We start from the raw sequence: 24,228 nt of genomic DNA on the forward strand, positions 1-24,228 counted from the left end.
TAAAAGTTGGGAACCGGTCTATTACACCTAATTTGAATGTGCTGAATCTGATAAGACCGGTTCCCAAGCCAATTTTTCATGTTTTGACCACCTAATTTGCATAAACAAAATGGCTGCCAAATTCACCATTTATAATCTTATTTCTACAATATTCTTTTTTAATATTCGCTTTCACCGATATGGATACTGCAAAATCCTGCATACATAACATGTACAATTCGGGAAAATTTGTTATTTCTGTTTGCGGCTAATTAATTATGCAAATTTATGCATATTTTGCAATATTATGCTATAATTTGATAATTAACCTAAAACGTTTATTATTTTGGGTTCAAATAGCATTTGTATCATTATGATAATTGTTTGGCCCTTAAATATAATATTTAAGTCAATTTGTATATGTATTTAATTGTTCTTTGATATTTATTTCATGTTCTTGTATTTTCTGCCATTTGCTTTGAATATGTTTGATATGAGATCTTTAAAAAACTAATATCAATGGCAGACAAATTAAGACAAATATTAAGCCTCAATGATTGAATCATTTGATAAACTTCTTTTGCCACAACTGTTAATTGTATACTTAGGAGCAAATACACACACATGCTCCACTCCCACACCTGTATATAGAAAGTAATATACTTGCAAGATATAGTAGACATGCCCAATATAAAAACACATTGATGCTGATCCTTAAAGATCCAGACCGGACCCGAAAATGAAATTGATAAATTATATACCAATCGAAAGCTTATAAGCTACTAAATACAGCAAGGTATGCTTTATGCATTTTCACCGCTTCCCAGCTGAGTATTTTGCTTGTGAATATTCCAATTATCGGGCTTCGAACCCCGCTTAGAAAATAGGCTTTATTGTGCTTTTCACCTGCCTCGAGACCGTGACGTCACGTTGTGTAAGAAGCGTCGTGATTCCATAGGTTTGTACACAGAAAAACTGGGTGATTTTTTGCTTTCCAGATAACGCATTTCATTCTCTTCACTTCTATCACAGAGGGATATCACATATATTTTTACCCACAAGCTTGAATTTATGAAATCTACAGTTTTGAACTAGTTTTTGCCATATTTTATTTCCTGCTTATTTGGCGCAGATTTCAATTCTATCTGCATTTAGATTATGTATAACAACTTTTCCTGACATAGCAATTTAGGCCCAATAAGAGCCAAACAAAGAAATCACAAAAAAGGTAGTGAATAGTTGTAGGTTTACAACAATTTGAACAGTGAATAATTTTGAGTGCCATTTTCATCTGAAAACGAAAAAAAAAAATGGATTCATAACAAGGAAATGGAAGAAAATACCCAATGCTTTTGTACACAAACCTATGGAATCACAACCCTCCTGACACAACGTGACGTCATCATTTCCAGGCGACGTGGGGGTGCTCAATCGAAGCGTACTTTGGAGGAGCAGTTTCTTTGATTTTTATTTAATATTTGTCAGAAATGGAAGGAGATATATGTAATATTTTTGGTATATTTGTATTGTATGAATCATTACCTTTATTTTGATATATGACTGTTTTTACACCGGTCAGGGTCTTTAATCATGACAATTACCAAATTCAATGAACCCGTAAGAAAAAAACAGTTTAAAAGTTGGAAACCTGTAATCGTGCTGAAATTAAATTTCTTGAAATAGATATATTAAACTGTTTTATAACAGATCTAACAATCAATTAAACGTATGATTTATGCAGTGTAGTTTATCAATCGGATGTAAGTATCAGTACATTATTAACATCCTTGAAGCAAAATTATATCTTTGATTCAGCTCCATGATCAGAACGGCAATCATGGCAGTTAACCAAAGAACAATTTGTATTAAATGCAAAGGGTCTGTATTACTGGATCACTTACTAATTTTTTGGTCACTATCCGAGTTATTTATTTATTCGGCAATGATACATTCTCCCCAAGTCAACCATCAAAGTGATAACTGAAAACCACAGCTTCTATCCAATCCTTGCCTTGGAAGATTCTTTGACGAACAATACTGAATACAGAAGAGGAAATGATAACAACATGGGGCTAAACACAGATTAGCTCCATGGTTAAAACATGGGCAAAACAAGAAGGTTTCCAGCCCAGTCACTGCCCAATGCAGAACAAATTTTCACACTGCATCCTATGGTTAAAAAGTGCTAGGGATGCCTGGTGAAGGTAAACAACCAGCATGGAAACAGTTGCAGAAGTCCAGTCTAGAGGTTATCCGGTCTTGGATGATATTTTCCGCACCACCTCATGTAAGACAATGTCTGATCTCAGCAATTCTGTGGAGCTGGTAAAATGCAGATTGTCAGACATGTGATGTGTGTTTCTTCATGCTCATTGTTCTATCAAAGACTACGCCAAGAGATCTAGCCTTGCAAACTGGACATTATATAGCTTCCTCACCTATTAAGACTGGAGTTGTAGTCATAATAATTACGCATATATGGAGATGACAGAACAAAATACTTCGCTTTTTATCGTTAAGCTTCAGGAAGTTGACCTTCATCCAACATCGAATCCTCAATGGCAGCACCAACAAAAGCAGCTGCACGAACCTCTGTATATTTAACTTTTGGATCAAAAGTGAGGTATACAGCTGGATATCATGGCTTTACAATCGAAATAATTCTCATCCTAGACTTTGATGGTGATATCTCAGACTCGCAAGCAGCCTATCAGAGCTGGGTAAGCTATTGGATGCTGTCGGGTTTAATACCGATCAAAAGAAGTGGATTAATAATCACCTACATGAACACCAAACATGTCAGGAACCCACCATCCTCTGAAAGATATCTTTGTTATCAATTAGAAATAATCTATCTTATGAAGATATGAAGATGTGTGAATATTAGAAGTTTGATAAATGGCCAAAGGGACATTACACAATTCACTGCGGTATTGAAAAGGTGCACTCCGAGCACTTTAACACCTGAACCAAGATCTGGTCAGACAGCAGATTCTCTCTCGAGACAAAAGTTTAGGTTTTCTCTATGGATCTGTGACAATTGGGACAATTTGACAAGCATAATGGAGAAACACACAGGACATCTTATTTTCAGCAAACTGTTTTCACTTCATTTTGCCAAAGAAAAACACACTAAATATATATACATGTATGTGTGATCAGATTCTGTTGGTCGGGGAACATAACTACTCCAAAGTTAAATGCAACTGATTGACTATTAGGAGTTGAGAATTACAGTACAGCCATGATTCAAATTTAATAATTCATCATCTAAAATTGTAAATATGAATCAATAACTGATTGATATCATAATTCAAGATACCATTATATGATAAAAATTTAAGCAATTAATAGTGACATTCGCTTGAATACAGATAGGTTCATGAAAGTTGTTGGATCTCCACCAGTGTGCTTTTAAATGGGAAGGCACTCCCTGCAGGAATTTATATATGTATGCAGATGTGGGTGTGGGAGTGGGTGCATCTGTTTATGCCAATGAATATATACGAATAAAAAAGTAAAAAAGTGATTACATAATTAAATCATTGAAGCTAATTATTTTCTGCCATTGATAATCAATACTTTGACAGATCCGATAAGAAAACATGTACAAAACAAAAGGTACAAAATACAAAGAAATACATAAGAAATTCAAAAACAATAAAATACATTTTTATTATTCACTGTGATATTATATTCTAAGGGCCGTACAATTATTTATAATGATGCAAATTGTTCAATACCAGTCCATAACTACAGTAGAGGTCTAAATAAGGCAAGAATTCACTCTGCAAATTCCAACACAAACGTTACTTTAATCGGCATCCATTTTACTACACGATTTCCTTGTGCACCCTATTTCGGGTCTCCTCGCACTAGTCTTCATTCAGACTGTATACACAACATCTCCTCTCTACTTGAAATAGGGTACCGTATCAATTTTCAAATGATCAAATAACACCAATGGCAAATAGAAGTATAAATATACCTTCTAGCATATACATGTGTCTTGAAAAAATAACCTTATACTGAAAACAGTTTGTAACATTATGTACATTGTATTTCAAAACATAACTCTGTATTATTTGCATATGTATCCTGGTTGCATAATAAATATTTTGTATCTTGAAAACCGATGTGTACAGTGCAATTATTTCAAATATGAGTTTCTTCTCTTTACCTGGTAACTTTATTAAATATATTGTTTTCATATGCATATGCAAGTGTTTAACCTGTGTAAGTTGTATTAAGGAATTTCAAAACAACTGTTGCAAGTTTCTTTACCTGTATAAAATGAATTAACAATACACCACATAATAATCACTTTCAACTTGCAATGAAAATAACACAAATTGTTGATTTTTCATTTGTTTTTTTTTTCACATGTATAACAATTTCCATGAAGTTCAATATCTTTCCTTCTTTTTTTTATATTTTTTTTTTAAACCCTTGAAGCATAATTTGAACAAACATAAAATATACCTGTTCTTTAATCAATGAACCCTGAAAACAATTTACGCCCTTCTGTCATGAAAATAATTTCTTTTTCAGGCCTAATTACCAAGATTCAATGAGAAACATAATCATATGTCCAGACTGGTACTTTTTTGTCACGTTTAGGTCTTTCATTATGACTTCCAGTCTGTTCACTAGCTGTGTTTGATTTTCTCTGATCAACACGACCACTATCCCTGAACAATGTCAGTTTTGAGGCATTCCAAATACGTCCGTCTTCCAAGACAAATGTGTACAAACCCTTTTTGGCTACAATTTTCTGTGGTGCCTCAAACCATGAATTGTTCTTTTTCTTGACTCTTTTCACTCTAACCTTATCACCAATGCTAAACTTTGGAATGGAAGCACCCCTAGTTTTGTCAGCGTACTCGCGTGCTTTCTTTTGCTTTGCACCAACACGCCTTCGCATTTCAGTATCCTCCCCGGCACGCCTATTGCCATCATTAGCATCATGAATATGTAATGGCGTGACCATGGGTCGACCATGTAACAACTCTGCTGGAGTTGTACCAGTGGTCTGATGAGGGGTAGCGCGGTATGCCATAAGCAATTCAAGGACTGCTTCCTTCCATGGTTTACCTTGCATTGTTGCAATTTGAAGCGTTTGCTTCAACACCCTATTCCAACGTTCAACCTCACCATTTGAACGCGGGTAGTACAGTGATGCTTTGGAATGTGAAATACCTAGCTTCTTTAGGAAATCTTCAAATTCACTAGATACAAATTGAACACCATTGTCAGTAACAACTTCAGAAGGAATACCTTCCCTAGCGAACACTTGTGTAAGAAATGTAATGACTGAATGTGTAGTCACTTCAGAAACAAAAGCAACCTCTGGCCATTTGGAGTAATAATCTATGGCTACAATGGCATATTTGTATGAAGGTTGTGTAGTATTGAATGGACCTGTTATGTCAATACCTATTTTCTTCCAAGGTCCATCAGGAAGAGGAACACTCTGTAAGGGAGTATTACGAGTATTTGAAACCTTATCACTTGATTGACACAAACTACAATTATGAATAGCATCCTCTACCATCCTATCCATACATGACCACCAATAAATATCACGTAAGCGTTGCTTGGTACGCACTATTCCTTGGTGTGCGGAGTGCGCATTTGTAATCAAGATTGCTTGAAGTGATTTGGGAATGACAACTCTATTACCACGAAACACGCAATCATCAATGATTGTAAGCTCATCGCGAATCATGTAATATGCTTTCAGTGAATTATCTTTGCTTGATTCTTTTGACCAACCATGTAATATCTTCTCAATCACACGTTGTAGAATTGAATCAGAAGCCGTTGCACGTTGTAACTCGGCTTTTGATATTGTAACTTCCGCGAATATGCTCTGGATCACAACTTCATGATCATCATCTTCAAAGACTGAAGGCGTTGGCTGTGGTAATCGCGATAATGCATCAGCAGCATGATTCTGTAGACCTGGAATGTACTCGACGGTGTAGTTGAATCGTAGCAAACGCGTAGCCCATCGAGCGATCCTCATAGACTGACGTCCTGTCCCCTTCGTTGACAACAATGTGGTAAGAGATTGATGATCTGTGCGGAGAACAAAATGGCGGCCCCACACGTACTGGAACCACTTTTCACAAGCCCATACACATGCGAGAGCTTCTTTCTCGCCCACCGAATAGTTTTTCTCAGCTTTAGTGAGCGTACGGGAAGCGTAAGAGATAGGAACCTCCTTTCCATCCTTCATCTGCATAAGGACAGCTCCTAACCCGTATTCTGATGCGTCAGTTGAAATAACTACTGGTAGATCTGGATCGAAAAGATGCAACGTCGAACAATGTAGGATCTGATCTTTGACTGTAGCAAATGATTCGGCAGCAGCAGTAGACCACACGAACGACACGTCCTTCTTGGTCAACTCTCGTAGTGGTGCAGTTACGCTGGAGAAATTCGGAATGAACTTTGCGTAATACGAAGCCAGTCCCAAGAATGATCGGAGTGTTGCAGCATCCTCAGGAACCGGAGCATCTCGTATTGCAGCAACGTTATCTTCATTAGGTTGAACGCCTTTGGCAGAGATAACATGCCCTAGATAACTGATCTCCTTCAGGTTGAACTGGCACTTCTGTAAGTTCAGTGTAAGTCCTACACTCTGTAGCCGTTGTAGAACTGCCCGAAGATTTGTGTCATGGGTTGATAGAGTATCACCGTAGATGATGATGTCGTCAAGGTAGCACTGGACACCAGAAAGTCCAGCTAGAATAGACGACATAAGCTTCTGGAATGCTGAAGGAGCCGAAGAAAGTCCAAAGCAGACACGCTTGAACTGAAAGAGTCCTTCATGCGTAATGAAAGTTGTGAGATGACGCGAATCCTCATGAAGAAGAAGCTGATGGTATGCACTTTTGAGATCTAAAGTGCTGAATACAGTTGCTCCTCGCATCTCACTCAACAGTTCTTCTATGTGAGGCAGTGGATATTTATCCTCAACTATCGCTTTGTTCACATCTCGCAAATCGACACACAGGCGGATGTCCCCATTCTTCTTATTCACGACGACTAATGAGGAAATCCATTCACTTGATTCTACTGGTTCAATGATATCAGCTTTAACCAAACGCTGTAACTCTGTCGACACTTTGTCTCTAACTGCAAAAGGTAGGCGTCGCAGCTTGTGTTGTACTGGCGGCACGTCCTGTTTCGTCTTCACACGATGCACGTAACCCTTCGCAAGTCCAACATGGTCACTGAAGAGCTCGTTGAATTCACCACAAATCTCTGAGTTCACTGCATTAACCTCGTCTGGCATCTGTGGTAGCACATGTAACAACTCCATGAGATCACGTCCCATGAGACAGCTTCCTTTTGTAGCAACGAAGAATTCGCACATGACTGTAAGGTCACCATGAGAAATTTCGGGTCTCCTCGCACTAGTCTTCATTCAGACTGTATACACAACACAAATGCTATTTGTACCAAAAATATAAACATTTGAGCTGAAATTATCAAATTATAGCATAATGATCCAAAATATGCATAAATTTGCATAATTAGTTAGCCGCAAACAAAAATAACAAATTTTCCCGAGAGGTACACGTATGTATGCAGGATTTTGAAGTATTTATGTCTGTGAAAGCGAATATAATTAAAGAACAATGTCGAAATAATATTCTGAATTGTCAATTTGGCAGCCATTTTGTTTATGCAAATTAGGTGGTCAAAACATTAGAAATTAGCTTGGGAACCGATCTTATTGGATTCAGCACATTTGAATTGTGTGAAATAGTCCGGTTCCGAACTTTTACCCCAAAATGCTTCTTAAAGTTTATATAGGCTTCTTTTTCCAGAATGAGTCTAGTCTATTCATGCATTCATTGTTTTCTTGAAAATTCACTGCGCTTCTCTTTGCATACAAAGGACATTGTGCAAATTTTTCGTAGAAAAAAATTATGACCCTGATGGATTTCCATAGAGTTACGATTGACCTCCCAGTTGTGAGACGGAATATCTACCAACTGAGCCAAGACACATTTTTTTATGCACATTCAATAATGTAGCAGTGTGAATTGTCTCACCATCTCTGATCATTATCATATGTATTTTTGAGCTGTATTCAGAGCTGCCAAGTTGTATTTTGCATTTTCAGTATTCTTATCCCCCCAAATCAGTATTTTGAAAAAAAAATCAGTATTTTTACCATGTGAGATAAATATTTTGCATTTTTCCCCAAAAACGTGTATTTCATAATAGAATGCTTGGCGCACTCGCCCATCACGGCGCTCAAGCTGCATGCAAGCTAAAATGCGCACTGCTCTTGCAGATGAAAAAAAAAACCCATTGAAACTTGTGTATATCTCACCCTGGTTTTTACAAAATGATTGAAAAAAAAAAAAGTTACCTGAAATTACATTGATCTAATAACCATATTTGTGTACGTTCTATGAAATACAGACATATAGAGATGATTTTCTCAATAAATTATGATTTTGTATAAATAAAAAAATATATATTTTTTAAAGAAAAAACGTACTGCCGTATTTTGGTTGCAAAAACGTAGTAAATACGGCTAAACGTACTAGTTGGCAGGTCTGTGTATTGCACCATGTCTGAATTTTATACCTTACCGGGCATACAGTCCTCATGAAGACCTTGGATGTCAGTAAGACTTCATTATAAATCACCCAGTCAAGCTCATCATCGCGCCCAAACAACTAGAAATAAACACATAAAAAGTTACATTAGACAAGTAATCATCATTATTATGCTACACAAACTCTAAAGAGAATGGGGGAGGGGGGGCTGAGGTAGTCAAGATATCCACAGTTCAAGGTCTGATTTTATTTACCTTTCTGTGAAATTGAGATATACTTGTAGAATCACAGCAAAAAGTAGTAAAACTACATTTTAGAATTACTATAATGAATACTGCATTTGAGAGCTGGCACAATGTAAACTGAAAGAAATTAATGGTCGTTTGTCATTCCTTTAACCTAGCAGTTTGAAATATGATTATCTGAGCATGCTTTACGTTTACAGTAATCAAATACAAAGAAAGGCTATATCATACAGTCCTTAACATGTTTTTCCTTCAATTTTCATAAAATTGGTAATAAATAAAAAGAAATCTTACACAAGACGAAGGGTGTAGGAAGACGCCTATCCCATGACCTTCCATGGTGCGGTAGCCACGCCCAGTGGTAGCTTTCCGAGCAACCTTACCAAAGAACCCACTACAGAGGGCTCTCCTCAAACGATCGCTGGTCGAACCCGAGTTATCCTCCTCTGGGAAGTCAGGATTCTGCATGAAATGAATAAGGATAAAGGAAGAAGTAATTATGTAGGCTTGGTATATATTATAAATGCTAGACTTTAATAATGAAAAAAACGGAGCTTTGCTTATTAACTGGGGGGGGGGGGGTCACTTTATGGTAAGAGTGGACAGCATCTGCAAGAAGTGTCTTGAAAATAAGCACCCTCAACGAGGATTCAAGGACAGGACACCCTACCAGGACACTACACAGATTTCAATAATTATTTGGTCATACCTTAAACCAGGATATTCCCATTTTCACAAGAACTTTGACTTGGAATCGGATTTGAGATTCCTTTTTGGGTTTAGGATTCCTTTTTGAGTTAGGTCGTTTTATTGGGTTTTTCATTGAAGAGGTGTAAAGGATTTTCTGTGTATGGGTCTTATTATAGTAAACGTCCCACATTCGGTGCAAATTACAGACCCTTTTTATGATTTATCTGATTGGCTCACAGCACATTTGTCAGTGAATATCACGAATGATTTGTTTCATGAAAGTTCCACAATTTGAAATTTTTTATCAAAAAGTGAAACATTTGGTGACAGTTTCTGACCAAAGGAATCTAACCTTCATCTGTTGATGGAGTATAGTCTCAAGTTGTTTATGTACACTCATAGCTGTCTTGACTCCTCTCCAATGTATACTATGCTTTCTACACCATCTTGATGGAGATTCACTAGATAAACAAAAATAAGTGATTTGTCAAATAATTCAATAAATGATAACAAAAGTGACGATTTTGTTGAACTTTGGTTCACAACACAAAAAACAGAAAATAACGAAGAGTTACCTCGAAAATTTCGGCTGCTAACTGCAACCTTCGTCAGCGATGTGACCCGATTTGACCTTAGTGACGTAATGATCGATGATCGGGTCGTAGACATTCGGAAGCTTGTATCGCCCCCCGTCTCTGTTGAGAGAAGGTCTGAACGCCCGGATGTAGATGGCCTCTTTCACACCTCTCTCGAAGTACCGCGGCTCCCTGTCCAGCACTTGTACTTTGTTGATGTCAACACAATGGCCAGGGGATTCGATGTGGATGTGCTGAGATACCTCGGAGGAAGTGGAGCTAGGGCGTCGGTGTTCAAGGAATCTTGTCCTAAGGGAACGTTCTGTTTCTCCTATATAAGATTCCTGACATAGACCCTTAGTCGTCTGTCCTTGACAAGGAATCAAATAAATAGGACCGGTGATATCCTTATTCTCTGTCTTATCTTTCGGCGCAACCAAGTACTGTCTAAGGGTCCTTGTTGGTTTGTAACACACCCTAATGCCAAATTGACTGAAATTCCTACGAAGGGCTTCCGATAATCCTTTAACGTACGGAAGTACAATCTGTCCTTTGGGTGGCTTGGGGTTGTCCTTTCTAGGCGGAGACTTTCCTTTAGCTGAGTTATCTTGTTGAAGACCCAACTAGGATAGCCGCACTTGGAGAGAGCCCGTTTAACGTGTGCTTTTTCCTCAGAAACGGTGACTGGATCTGTGATAACCGCTTCCGCTCGATGGAAAAGAGTCTTGATCACACCAAGCTTATGTTCAAGTGGGTGATTAGAGGAAAAGTTCAGGTATTGGTCGGTGTGCGTAGGTTTACGGTAAACTTTGATATCCAAGTTGCCGTCTGGTTGAATAACCGTCAAAGTGTCAAGAAATGCCAGCGACCGTCCTTCCTCACCTTCAGTGGTGAATTGAATGTCCGGATCAATCAAGTTCAGATGATCAGTAAATTCCTGCGAGAATTCTTTCTTGAGTTTAGTGTGTGTATCATCAACATATCGAAACCACCATATTGGAGGATGAGGTGCTGACTCAAGAGCTAATTGTTCAAAATGTTCCATGTACAGATTACAAACAATGGGGGAAATTGGCGATCCCATCGCTGCTCCATGGATCTGCTGATAATATATGCCATTGTGAACAAAATAAGTACATCGCAGGCAAACATCCAACAGTTTCACAATGTGGTCCACTGATAGGCGAGTCCTATCTTTCCAAGTGTTCACGCTCTGAAGTTTGGATTGGATAATCTTCAGGGCCTTGTCAATAGGAACTGAAGTGAAAAGAGCTGTCACGTCATATGATCTCAGTTCCTCGTCTTCCTCAACACGCGCATTCTTAATACATTCAGCAAAAGATTGAGAATCAGTTACATGGTGACAAGTCTGACCAACTAAAGGTGACAGAATGTAGGCAAGATGCTTGGCACAGTTATAAGTACAAGCTTCCGAATGTCTACGACCCGATCATCGATCATTACGTCACTAAGGTCAAATCGGGTCACATCGCTGACGAAGGTTGCAGTTAGCAGCCGAAAATTTCGAGGTAACTCTTCGTTATTTTCTGTTTTTTGTGTTGTGAACCAAAGTTCAACAAAATCGTTATCTTTTACCAACACAGATGAACTTTCATAATGATAACAAAAGTGATTAAGAACTATAATTATACTTACTGGTGATGGTGGTGATTTTTACCTGCCTGCTAAGAAAGCATGAATGCATTGTACGCAAGCAACCAGATGACCGAATGCTTAACGTTCTCTCCGAGGGACTTGGTAGTGAGAATAAACGCTTTACCAAAGGGCACTAGCACACCAAGTTGGAATTGAACTCGGGACGTTGGAATCCGATACCCCCTATCTACTGACTGGGCTATCACACTACTTTGCTTCTATATCACTTATCACTTACTTTATCTAAGCACTCTACAAAAACGCAGCATAATTAATTTTTATTACCCTGTTGTCAGCAGAGTAGCCATTACATGCTTCCGCTTTTTCAAAGAATAAATTCCTGCCGATTGCCTAAATCTGCAACATTGGATAAGCTTTAACATTGGAGAATGGAGAATTTGGGGGGCTCTATTTTAATTTCCCTTTTGAGCATTTCAGGGACAAAAACACCCCAAACCCCCATGTCATTTTTTCCCCTGTTGAGCACAAGTCAGTATTTCAAAAATATATTTGATCATGGGGGGGGGATGAGATGAAGGTCTCCCTTTATCAATAGGCTACTTTTAAACTTTGAAATTCAAGGGGGGGGGGAAGGATGCCATGTCCAGTCCCCCCCCCCTGGTGGGGGATCACTGCCCATGCTATTAAGTATTAATATGTATCACTTCCAACTAGTCACAAGCAACCAAAGTACCATATTCTGTATGGGTTGACAGGTTTATTGTTTACACAGCCGAGGCTATTGCTTAATACACATATCCAGCTGGCCCTATAAGAGAAGGATCAGCAAAGCTCAAAACACAGCAAAAAAACCTGACTGTGATAAACTGGACTGTGTATCAAATGATACCAAAACAAAATGATGCAATCCCACTCAAGTCCGCTGCAGGCAATTCTTACAATTTCAAACGGATTTCTTAAGTTGATGATAAGGTTCAACAAGAAAGACAGAACTGAAATACAATATACAACATTTTTTCACTGGCAAATCATGCTAACGATGAACCAACAAACAATATAGTAATTTAATGACTAAAAAAAACAACATGAAAAATAAATTACCTTTCACTGCACTTTTGAAATACAGCCAGGAGAGTTGTGAAGTCATTAGATCCTCCTGCTTTATCAGCTAATTTCTGATGAGCTTTATGTGCTTCAGCCTGCTGATCAGAATCACCTGGAGTGAATTACATTATTGTAAGGTGTCGGTTAAACAAGAGTCTTAAAGGGTGCCTCTAAGCAAAATGGGCAAAAAAGGAAATTAACATATGTTGCATAGTTTATTACGGTGATTCCAAATAACAATTTTTTTTTGAAGAATCAATAACTAGCCATTTTTTGCAGTACTCACCCTTGCTAAGCTCCACCCATTGAAAAAAGAATATGCCCAAACCTGTGACTTGATGACGCATGTTGCGTCAATGGCAGTGAGTCCTCGCCTTTGCAGTCATAAAGATTGTACACTAAATGATCTCAGCATATCATAGAATTGACTGAAATTCATGAGGGATAACCAATAAGAGACGACTTTATGGAATTTGTCAGATGCACATGATTAGTTTAGAAAATGTTTTCTTCTTTTTATCTGACATCATAAAAAGTAAAAAGCCTAAAAACTCCTGGAAAATACTATGAATAGACAATCTTTGATGAAACGTCTAAACGAAAATCGTCTGCTCAAAGATTTTACCAGGTTGTCAGGTTTCATCAAACCACTATTCACTTACCTGGCCTGATGAATACATTCTCCACAGACAGCATAGATGCGATCGGTAGCATGGCTTCAGAACACCCAAGTGCCCCTGAAAATATCACAGCCCTCGCTAGGGATAGAGGTAAGGGATACTCTACTAACAGATGACCTAAGCTAGTAATGTTTCCTCTTCTGTAATACAAAGCAGGATATAAAAAACAAATACTGATTAATATTAACACTCTTGGGTCACAGTTCATACTAAAGATCACTATTGAATTATAGTTTTGGTATGACCTGATTTAAAGGGGAGTATGGAAGCTTAAAGGTGCCACCCAGATGTTCAGATAATCATGTCGTCGTGTCTACATCTCTTAGGAAATAGGATGAGATGACGAGGTCTTGGATATCATCATGTCTACATCCTGTGGGAGAGATGATCGGATGACAAGATCTTGGATCTTGTCATGTCTACATCCCTTGGGAGAGATGATAAGATGACAAGATCTTGGATCTTGTCATGTCTACATCCCTTGGGAGAGATGATGAGATGACAAGATCTTGGATATCGTCATGTCTACATCCCTTGGGAGAGATGATGAGATGGCAAGATCTTGGATATTGTCATGTCTACATCCCTTGGGAGAGATGATGAGATAACAAGATCTTTGATCTAGTCATGTCTACATCCTGTGGGAGAGATAATCAGATGACAAGATCTTAGATCTCGTCATGTCTACATCCCTTGAGAGAGATGATCAGATGACAAGATTTTGGATCTCGTCATGTCTACATCCCTTGGGAGAGATGATGAGATGACAAGATCTTGGAAATCGTCATGTCTACATCCCTTGGGAGAGATGATGAGATAACAAGATCTTAGATCTCGTTATGTCTACAGCCCTTGGGAGAGATGATGAGATGACAAGATCTTGGATATCGTCATGTCTACATCCCTTGGGAGAGATGATGAGATGACAAGATCTTGGAAATCGTCATGTCTACATCCCTTGGGAGAGATGATGAGATGACAAGATCTTGGATCTCATCATGTCTACATCCCTTGGGAGAGATGATGAGATGACAAGATCTTGGATATTGTCATGTCTACATCCCTTGGGAGAGATGATGAGATGACAAGATCTTGGAAATCGTCATGTCTACATCCCTTGGGAGAGATGATGAGATGACAAGATCTTAGATCTCATCATGTCTACATCCCTTGGGAGAGATGATGAGATGACAAGATCTTGGATCTCATCATGTCTACATCCCTTGGGAGAGATGATGATGACAAGATCTTGGATATCGTCATGTCTACATCCTGTGGGAGAGATGATCGGATGACAAGATCTTGGATATCGCCATGTCTACATCCTGTGGGAGAGATGATTGGATGACAAGATCTTGGATCTTGTCATGTCTACATCCTGTGGGAGAGATGATCGGATGACAAGATCTTGGATCTCATCATGTCTACATCCATTGGGAGAGATGATGAGATGACAAGATCTTAGATCCGAGATCTTGTCATCTGATCGTCTCTCCCACAGAATGTAGACATGACAAGATGGTTATCTGAACATCTGGGTGGCATTTCTAAGCTTCCATAGGGGAGCGAACTGACCAACAATTTGTGTGGTCTCTCATTGACTGTGTGTTATAAATAACTAGTCTTAAAAATATACATTTTGAGATAACCCCCAATAATGCAGAGAATGGATTAGCCTTTGATTTTATTCATACATAGAAACTAAAATGTTTTTTATAGGAAAAGTACTACTTGTTTTGCTACTAGGTAAAACATTTAGTGTGGCATGAATGTTTTGAGTGGTGAATTAGTATGTTATTATTCAAGTGGGCCTATATTGCAAGACTACACAGCTCATAATGTCGCATTATGCTGGTCAGATATGAGGAGTTGAGGTTGGTGCTGTGAAGGCTGCTAGTTCATTGCCGCTTTAATCAGAAATTCCTATTTGTGACAAAGATTAGAACAGTCATTCAGACCTTTCAAGTTCTTTTCATGTTACTTACGAAAGATGACAGTCAAAGGTCATAAGACTTATTCTCAGATGTCATAACATGAAACAAACAAAAAGAAGAACAAGAACAAGATTTATTAAGTGTTTGTCTATCATTTTCCGAGTACTCAAAGAACTTCACAAAATATAGGCTTGTTTTACAGATATGAACTCACTCACTTGTCTATAGCACCATAATAATAGAGTTGACGTAAAGCTTCTAGTAGCATCCTCTCTTCAGGCTGATCTACAAGTGTTAAGTGTTTGTCTATCATTTTCCGAGTACTCAAAGAACTTCACAAAATATTGGCTTGTTTTACAGATATGAACTCACTCACTTGTCTATAGCACCATAATAGTAGAGTTGACGTAAAGCTTCTAGTAGCATCCTCTCTTCAGGCTGATCTACAAATGGAAACCTGGAAAACATCACAAAACAAAACTTTTTGTAAAAATCAGAATAGCATAAATATCCATCTTTTTGTAGTTAGTAGGTTAAGGGTATATAATTCCTTTCATTTGGACCTCATAGCAACCATAACAATGATATATTACTGATGCGAAGTGTTAATGAGGAGCCTCTTTCATAAAATATGCATGCTTATTTTCACTGTTCACGATGACGACGATGTTAACTTCCATGGTAAACGTGGTCAGCAGCCAAACATAATCAAGGTTTCCATGACATTTATCATCGCAGCAAAGTTAACATAATTATAAGAGTTTATGAAACAGGCCCTAGAGCTTTAGAAAAAAAAATTCATGCAAGCACATTTTCATCACTCTCATTTCCATCCCTATGCTCAACTCAGTCTGTTCCACCCTGTCAAAAGGAAACAAGCTACAACATTTTCATTTTCTGTGTTAAAACGCAAGATGTGAAAGTCATTTACAGAGAACTCACTCAAGGGTTACAGAAAATATCAGTCAAGTGTCATTCAGATATGGTGAGATAAAGTTCAGCTTAATTCTTCAGTGTTCATTTCAAAATGGTGAGACAGTTTTAGCTCCACTCATGCAAATAAATTGAAATTATACAGTTATACCATGCAAGTCATTCTTTGTCCATGCCACTCTGGACAGCTCTTTCTTTCTTTCTCCCTCCCTCCCTCCCTCCCTCCCTCCCTCCATTTTCATTTTCTGTGTTAAAACGCAAGATGTGAAAGTAATTTACAGAGAACTCACTCAAGGGTTACAGAAAATATCAGTCAAGTGTCATTCAGATATGGTGAGATAAAGTTCAGCTTAATTCTTCAGTGTTCATTTCAAAATGGTGAGACAGTTTTAGCTCCACTCATGCAAATAAATTGAAATTATACAGTTATACCATGCAAGTCATTCTTTGTCCATGCCACTCTGGACAGCTCTTTCTTTCTTTCTTTCTTTCTTTCTTTCTTTCTTTCTTCCTTCCTCCCTCCCTCCCTCCCTCCCTCCCTCCCTCCCTCCCTCCCTCCCTCCCTCCCTCCCTCCCTCCCTCCCTCCCTCCCTCCCTCCCTCCCTCCCTCCCTCCCTCCCTCCCTCCCTCCCTCCCTCCCTCCCTCCCTCCCTCCCTCCCTCCCTCCCTCCCTCCCTCCCTCCCTCCCTCCCTCCCTCCCTCCCTCCCTCCCTCCCTCCCTCCCTCCCTCCCTCCCTCCCTCCCTCCCTCCCTCCCTCCCTCCCTCCCTCCCTCCCTCCCTCCCTCCCTCCCTCCCTCCCTCCCTCCCTCCCTCCCTCCCTCCCTCCCTCCCTCCCTCCCTCCCTCCCTCCCTCCCTCCCTCCCTCCCTCCCTCCCTCCCTCCCTCCCTCCCTCCCTCCCTCCCTCCCTCCCTCCCTCCCTCCCTCCCTCCCTCCCTCCCTCCCTCCCTCCCTCCCTCCCTCCCTCCCTCCCTCCCTCCCTCCCTCCCTCCCTCCCTCCCTCCCTCCCTTCCTTCCTTTTTTTTTGGGGGGGGGATATCAACATTTTTGATGCATTATATCCAACTGTCTTTGGAGGAAACACTTTTGCAGTGCTTCATTATTAGAACAAAGTCTGAAGAACCTTTAACAAGAAGAAATTTGCCTAGAAGAACATGCAGAACAAAAAATAAAAAAACTCTTGTCCATTTATAAATGCATTACATCACCACTTTTTTTTGTCATGATAATATGCTTACTCACTTGAGTATATTATGTATTCCCATACACTTGAGGTTGAGTACTACATTGGTCAAACTACTTCTTTGTATCTCAGGTATCATATCTTCACTCATGCAGTTCTCATAGAAACCTCTGTAAGGAACCATATCATTAGGTAAACATGGTGTGTATATTAATAGTAATAATAATTTACTAACAATAGTAATAATTGTAGTAATAATAATAATGATGATGATGGTGATAATAATAATAATAATGATAATAATAATAATAATAACAATAATGAAAATAATAATAATCTAATAATAATAACAATTAAATAATAAATAATATAGGATTTGTATAGCGCACGTATCCACCTTGCTAGGTGCTCCAATATTACCCCAGCTAAGCTAGTCTACCAATTCTGGTGCTGAAGGAAAACATGCCATGGCTTGGAATCGAACCCACGTCCTTCAGATTGGAAGACAGAGTCTTAACCACTAGACTATGACACCCCATAATAATGATGATAATACTAATATACAACATTTATATAGTGCTTAATACAATATTTTTAAGCACCAAATATCAATTTTGCAGTAATTCCCAAAATGAGCACACATTTTGCCCGAAGACAGATATTTATCAAACAAATATTAATATTTATTCAAAATAATTAAAACCATGTTTAAAATCAATGTCAATCCTCAAATTATCTGTTACTTTATTTACATAGTTAATGACTCCTATTTCATCTAAAAACTTTATACACCAGGAAGAAATTCAGTAGGCCTATAGTTTCCATTCAGTCAGAACCAAATTTTTACATTTATTTTGACAGTTTATTCATTCCCTTAAAGCTGAGTTTATTTGATCTTACTTGCTGTATATTCTGTAACACTTGCCTGATGCAGTCCTACCAGCTCTGCCTGATCTCTGTATAGCTTCAGCTCTAAGGATGAAACAATTCATGATTTAAAAAAATTGTTGAATTTGATGTGAGAATAATTGAGTTTAGAAACCTCTCAAAGGGAAAGAGAAAATATTAATGCAGAGTTATTAACCTCAACAAGAACATATCAGTACTTTTGAAAGCTGGAAATCAGTATTTTGCAGAGGAAATCATGATTTTAAAAGAACTACCATAGGACAACCCATAAGACTGAAACTTTAGAAATTGGTATTTAGCATGAAACCATTAATATCCTTCTCATTTTTCAGTACTAAATACTGAAAAATCAGTACTTTTTGGCAGCTCTGTTAATTATAATTCACAGGAATAACTGCTTGCTATAAGATTTTGAAATCAACAATGTAAATAAATGTTATCATATACATGTATATTAACTCAATATTGCTGCGTCGTATGCGCTGCACACATAAATGCTTGTAAAGAAACTACACTCGAATGTTTGGCTGATGTGATTGGTTCTGTAATTTTGTTCTTTATATGGAACAATTTTGTCAGTTTGTGAGTTTAATGGTTTTTAATGTGAAACAAATTACTGAAATCCATTGTCATTAGTGATAAGTTATGGATGGGAGGCTAGCTACATACCCGGTACCATAAACCAGTCATTCCTAAAGTTATGCGTAATTTTACAAAAAGCTTTCTGGAATTAATCCATGAAGTTGCAGTTTTAAAAAAAATCTCACCTTGAAATTGGAACAACCTGTAGAGCATCTAGACCTGTCCGATGATTATATGACATCTGCTTCACAAAACCACTGTCAACCACATACCTACATGTATAGAGAATTGATTGATATGAAGGAATTGAATGGGGGAGATTTATAAATGCACTAGTTGCAGGAAAAATTAAGAGTGACCTGCTGTACTTTCACATTATGTTTATGTTAATGAACCTACTGAACATAGTATTTTATTCTGTAACATTCTGAATCAGTCTATTGTATAAATTGGTTAATAGTTTAAGGTTTGCTCTCTTTGTATATATATATCTGTATATTTAATATAGTATTTTAAAGGGCCCCAACGAAAACCAGAGTTTGTGCTGATTGGGCTACCCCTTTTAAATATATGAAATAAATAATAATAAATACAAAAATGGATCAATATTTGATCAACACTATCTATATTGATACAGAAAACTTTCATTGGTTGGGGATGATCAAATATGATAATCTTAAGATTCTACCAACCTTATTCGAAGCTCAAACATTATTTTACTCCATTTTCATCAAATATTATGCATAAAATGTCAAATGCCTGGCAATATTTCCTGTGCCCAGTAGCTTTTAATCATAAGTGATGTCACTTTCTCAATTCATCTATAATTAAGTTATCATTTTTTAAATTTTTAATTCAGTAATTATTTGGAAGGAATACATTGCAATTGATTTTTATTTCAATTTTTTTCAACTTTGCATTTATAAAGAGGGAATTGCTTCATATTTTTTTTTCTGTAACTTGCTTCACCTTAATCTGTAAACATGAAAATACAGTGGGTAGAGAAAATAAGGTTAAAAAATCTGAGAATACCAGTATAGCAAATGTATGGTCAAGATCAGAAAAGGAAACATACCTGATACCATCAATGGTTAGAGATGTTCCAGCAATGTTGGTAGCTACAACACATTTCCTAACCCCAACTCCAGAGGGAGCAAAAATCCTTTGCTGTAATTCTACAGGAAAGCAAACATAAGAGAATAACTTTGGATATTGAACATTTGCAGGAGCAAAGATACACTTTGTTGTATTTCTAGAGACATTAAACATATATATCTTTCATTTACACAAAATTATAGTCTCCAGTACTTCTAGAAAGAAAAAATTTAGAATTACCCATTCACATTGATGATTAGAACAGGAAAATATAATCTGCTGTAATTCTATAGAAAGCAAATATATGAAATGAAAATTGACTCTAAAATTGTGTGCTAATGTGCTCTCCTTAATGCATGTCAAATTATTTTGTTTTTAATGTATTAAGCTATTCAAAATATGTTCCATTTTTTCTTATATTCAATTTCATACAAGGCAAATATTTATTATTCAATTGTCTCCCGAATTTCATGGTAATAAAAGAAGTTAAAGTAAACCTAGGATGTCTAATAAAACAAAGCTATTTGAAAGGGCCATCTCAATTGCTAATAAAGATATATCTATACACATAAATTGTTTAGTGTCTATTTGAGTTACTTTGTGTGGTTGGACATTTTATTTCCTGAAATGAATTTTTCCTGGTTTCTCTGTCTGATTCATGGAGTGTTTAATACTAGGGTGGTGATTCATGGTGTTGTTCTTGCCACGTACCAGTAGGCATGGATCCATAGACGGGAAGCACCATTAAAGCCTTGACGGTTCGATCCCTGACATCATGACGATAATCAACCTGCTCTGATTTCTGGAAGAGTTTATCACAGCACTGTTCAATCTCCGCTTGGCCGGTGAGAAAGACCAAGATGTCACCCTGCTTCTGCTCCAGGTGGGTCTCCATTACTGTCTCAACGACCTAGTGAAGTACAAATACGGAGATGATGAGGAGCAAAAACACATAGACATGTGATATTCAGAAAATTTACTGGGGAAAAAATGGGTATATGCTAATTCTATTAAAATGAAAGTCACAATTATTGAAAATCACGAATCAGCTTTCAGTTCGCGGTCTCTATTGTATTGAAATATGTGGTTTTGCTGTTTAAGTTACATATTGTTTAGTAGAGATTTACCATAATCATCTTCAACTTCAAAGTTATAATTCTAGACCAAGCATCAATCAAGTCTGTCACCCACCGTGGCTTTGTATTAGCAATTTTTTTTACATAAAAGGTAAGGCTAACGCAGCAAGATCTAGGATGGTATTGATATATTTCACAGATCACTTCAGTCAAAAGATTCACTGAATCGTTTTCAGTAGGCTTACTCACAAAAAAAATAGCATCAACTCAGGTTTTTATTCTATCATCTTTTTGACATTACTTTGGCAAAGCAGCGAGATGTAAATAAATTTGTGCAATATATTTATGCTAGCTACAAGTGTTAAGCACTGTCTTTTTACCCAAGAATATCAAAAGTCATAATTTTATTTGTACACTTCATGCTATGTTTAAGACTGTCTATGATTATGACCCGTGTTTGTTTTTTATATACAGTGCCTTGAGTTATGATTCATCAGAAAGAGGCATTAGATAGAAATACTTATCATTATTATACAGGCATCGACGACTTCAGTGGTATTTCATGAACGAAACCTTAATATTTAAAATCATAATGTTGTATTTTTCCCTATTACATGATTTCAGATGTGGAAAATATGAAGCAGATAATCAACCTTTGTTTCAGGTGACAATACTAACAATCATTCCCACAATAAGCTGGATGAATATACACATTATCTTTCCTTCAGAAGAAAAAGCTACATCCATCTCGCCTGTGAAGTGATAGATTGTCAATTCCAGGATACGATAATTAAGAATCCAAACCAACATACATAATCAGCAATGACCAACAAAAAAATACTAACCATGAATACTTTTTGATCAAATATTATACATGTATGTCTAGATTTCAGGACATCAAAGATAGATAGCATTAGACGAATGCAAATAGCAGCCACAAACCTTAGATACATAGTTGACTGTGATGTTTTTACCCATATCCTTCTCCTCAATCAGATTACAGTATATATCCTTGACAGGGTATAACCTTCCTGGAATCTCAAATATGGGACAACCGCCCAAGAAGTCTGAGAACTTTCCCTGATCCAAGGTGGCCGACATTATAACGACTTTGAGGGGGTGTTGCCGTTTTGATGATTTCAGATCCGTTTTGATGATTTCAGATCCTTATTGGAGAGGAAGAGCTGCTTGACAAGACCAAACAAGATATCCTGTAAGGAAAATACGATGAGGAGAAAAGGGTAAACAAGTTGATTAAACAACTAAAATTCAAATGTTTTTGCATGACATGCATGAAGGGACATCCAGATGGCAATGTTAATAATGAATCAACAAGTTATACCAAAGAAGGAGGTAAGTAGAAGGATTAGGTTTTGGATAAAAGATGTACATAAAGATGAATACAACCATCCCCGTTCGATGAGGACAAAACTTTGGACTTCTGGCAAAAGATGTACTTGAATAGTGCAAAGTGGAAAGAGGGTGTAAGGGTGATTGTCGCGAGGATGAGATGAATCCAACCATCCCCGTTCGATGAGGACAAAACTTTGGACTTCTGGCAAACAAATGATTTGATGTATGGGAGATTGAAAGGAACGATCTTACTCTTTTCACCTGCCACAAGATCAATGATGCAGATAAAATTTCAAATATTACTATCAAAATCAAAATCCATGCAAATAGACAAATAAAAAAAAAAGCCCAAGTAATGCAAATACAGAAAGGTAACCCTAAATAGACTGGGCTATTTCAATGCCTGTCAATCGCACGATCGGGAGGAAAATTGGCACATGCGTTTCCCATGGCATAATCTACAAAACTTTAAGATCAAATTCTGCAAAAAATCTCATTGCTAATTAATTCCGCTAATTTATGCGTGAAATCAAAAGTTTGCTCTAATTGAATAAATAATGCCCCTAAAATGCTCATTTTTGTCTCGCCTGCATAACAGAGCGAGACTATAGGCGCCGCTTTTCCGACGGCGACGGCGGCGGCGGCGTCAACATCAAATCTTAACCTAAGGTTAAGTTTTTGAAATGACATCATAAATTAGAAAGTATATAGACCTAGCTCATGAAACTTGGACATAAGGTTAATCAAGTATTACTGAACATCCTGCCTGAGTTTCAGGTCACATGACTAAGGTCAAAGGTCATTTAGGGTCAATGAACTTAGACCATGTTGGGAGAATTATTTTCAAAATCTTAACCGAAGGTTAAGGTGAATAAATAATGCCCCTAAAATGCTCATTTTTGTCTCGCCTGCATAACAGAGCGAGACTATAGGCGCCGCTTTTCCGACGGCGACGGCGGCGGCGGCGGCGGCGTCAACATCAAATCTTAACCTAAGGTTAAGTTTTTGAAATGACATCATAAATTAAAAAGTATATGAACCTAGTTCATGAAACTTGGGCATAAGGTTAATCAAGTATTAGTGAACATCCTGCACCAGTTTCAGGTCACATGACCAAGGTCAAAGGTCATTTAGGGTCAATGAACTTTGGTCAAGTTGGGGGTATTTTTTGAATGACTATCATAGCTTTGAAAATTTATGGATCTAGTTCATGAAACTTGGACATAAGGGGCCCGTTGCATAAAACTTTTTACCTGAGAAAACTCAGATTGTTTTTACCGGAGTTTTTTTCCTGTGCTAAAGTCAATGGCGGAAATCAGACTAACCTTAGTTTTCAGTTTTTACCAGAGTTTTCTCAGGTAAAAAGTTTTATGCAACAGGCTTAAGGTTAATCAAGTATTAGTGAACATCCTTCCTGAGTTTCATGTCACATGACCATGGTCAATGGTCATTTAAGGTCAATGAACTTTGGCCGTGTTGGGGGTCTTTGTTAAATTACCATCTTAACTCTGAAGTTTATGGATCTATTTCATAAAACTTGGGATATAAGAGTAATCAAGTATCACTGAACATCCCCTGTGAGTTTCAGGTCACAAAACCAAGGTCAAATGTCAGTTAAGGTCAATAAACGTAGGCCATGTTGGGGTAATTGTTGAATTGCCATCATAACTTTGAAAGTTTATGGATAGA

The 24,228-nt window shown here is 37.6% G+C and overlaps 1 protein-coding gene across 2 annotated transcripts in view; it reads right to left on the reverse strand.

Moving 5' to 3' along the window:
- LOC129269369 (probable ATP-dependent RNA helicase DHX40) overlaps positions 1-22,402 on the reverse strand; it is a 32,604-nt gene extending 10,202 nt beyond the window's left edge. For both annotated transcript variants that reach the window (XR_010294882.1, XM_064105663.1), the window contains exons 1-12: positions 22,129-22,402; positions 20,822-21,020; positions 20,091-20,190; positions 19,201-19,287; positions 18,425-18,496; positions 17,584-17,694; positions 15,786-15,866; positions 13,458-13,615; positions 12,793-12,907; positions 9,852-9,960; positions 9,104-9,271; positions 8,598-8,684 (exon numbers count right to left, since the gene is read on the reverse strand). Coding sequence is in view for 1 of the 2 variants with exons in the window: in XM_064105663.1 (XP_063961733.1) it covers positions 8,598-8,684; positions 9,104-9,271; positions 9,852-9,960; positions 12,793-12,907; positions 13,458-13,615; positions 15,786-15,866; positions 17,584-17,694; positions 18,425-18,496; positions 19,201-19,287; positions 20,091-20,190; positions 20,822-21,020; positions 22,129-22,287 (1,446 nt within the window). In the remaining variant the exon portion in view is untranslated. The remainder of the gene's footprint in view (positions 1-8,597; positions 8,685-9,103; positions 9,272-9,851; positions 9,961-12,792; positions 12,908-13,457; positions 13,616-15,785; positions 15,867-17,583; positions 17,695-18,424; positions 18,497-19,200; positions 19,288-20,090; positions 20,191-20,821; positions 21,021-22,128) is intronic.
- Between the last annotated feature and the right edge of the window lie 1,826 nt (positions 22,403-24,228).

Source organism: Lytechinus pictus, chromosome 10 (genome assembly GCF_037042905.1).
Source record: "Lytechinus pictus isolate F3 Inbred chromosome 10, Lp3.0, whole genome shotgun sequence".
Classification (NCBI taxonomy): Eukaryota; Metazoa; Echinodermata; class Echinoidea; order Temnopleuroida; family Toxopneustidae; genus Lytechinus; species Lytechinus pictus.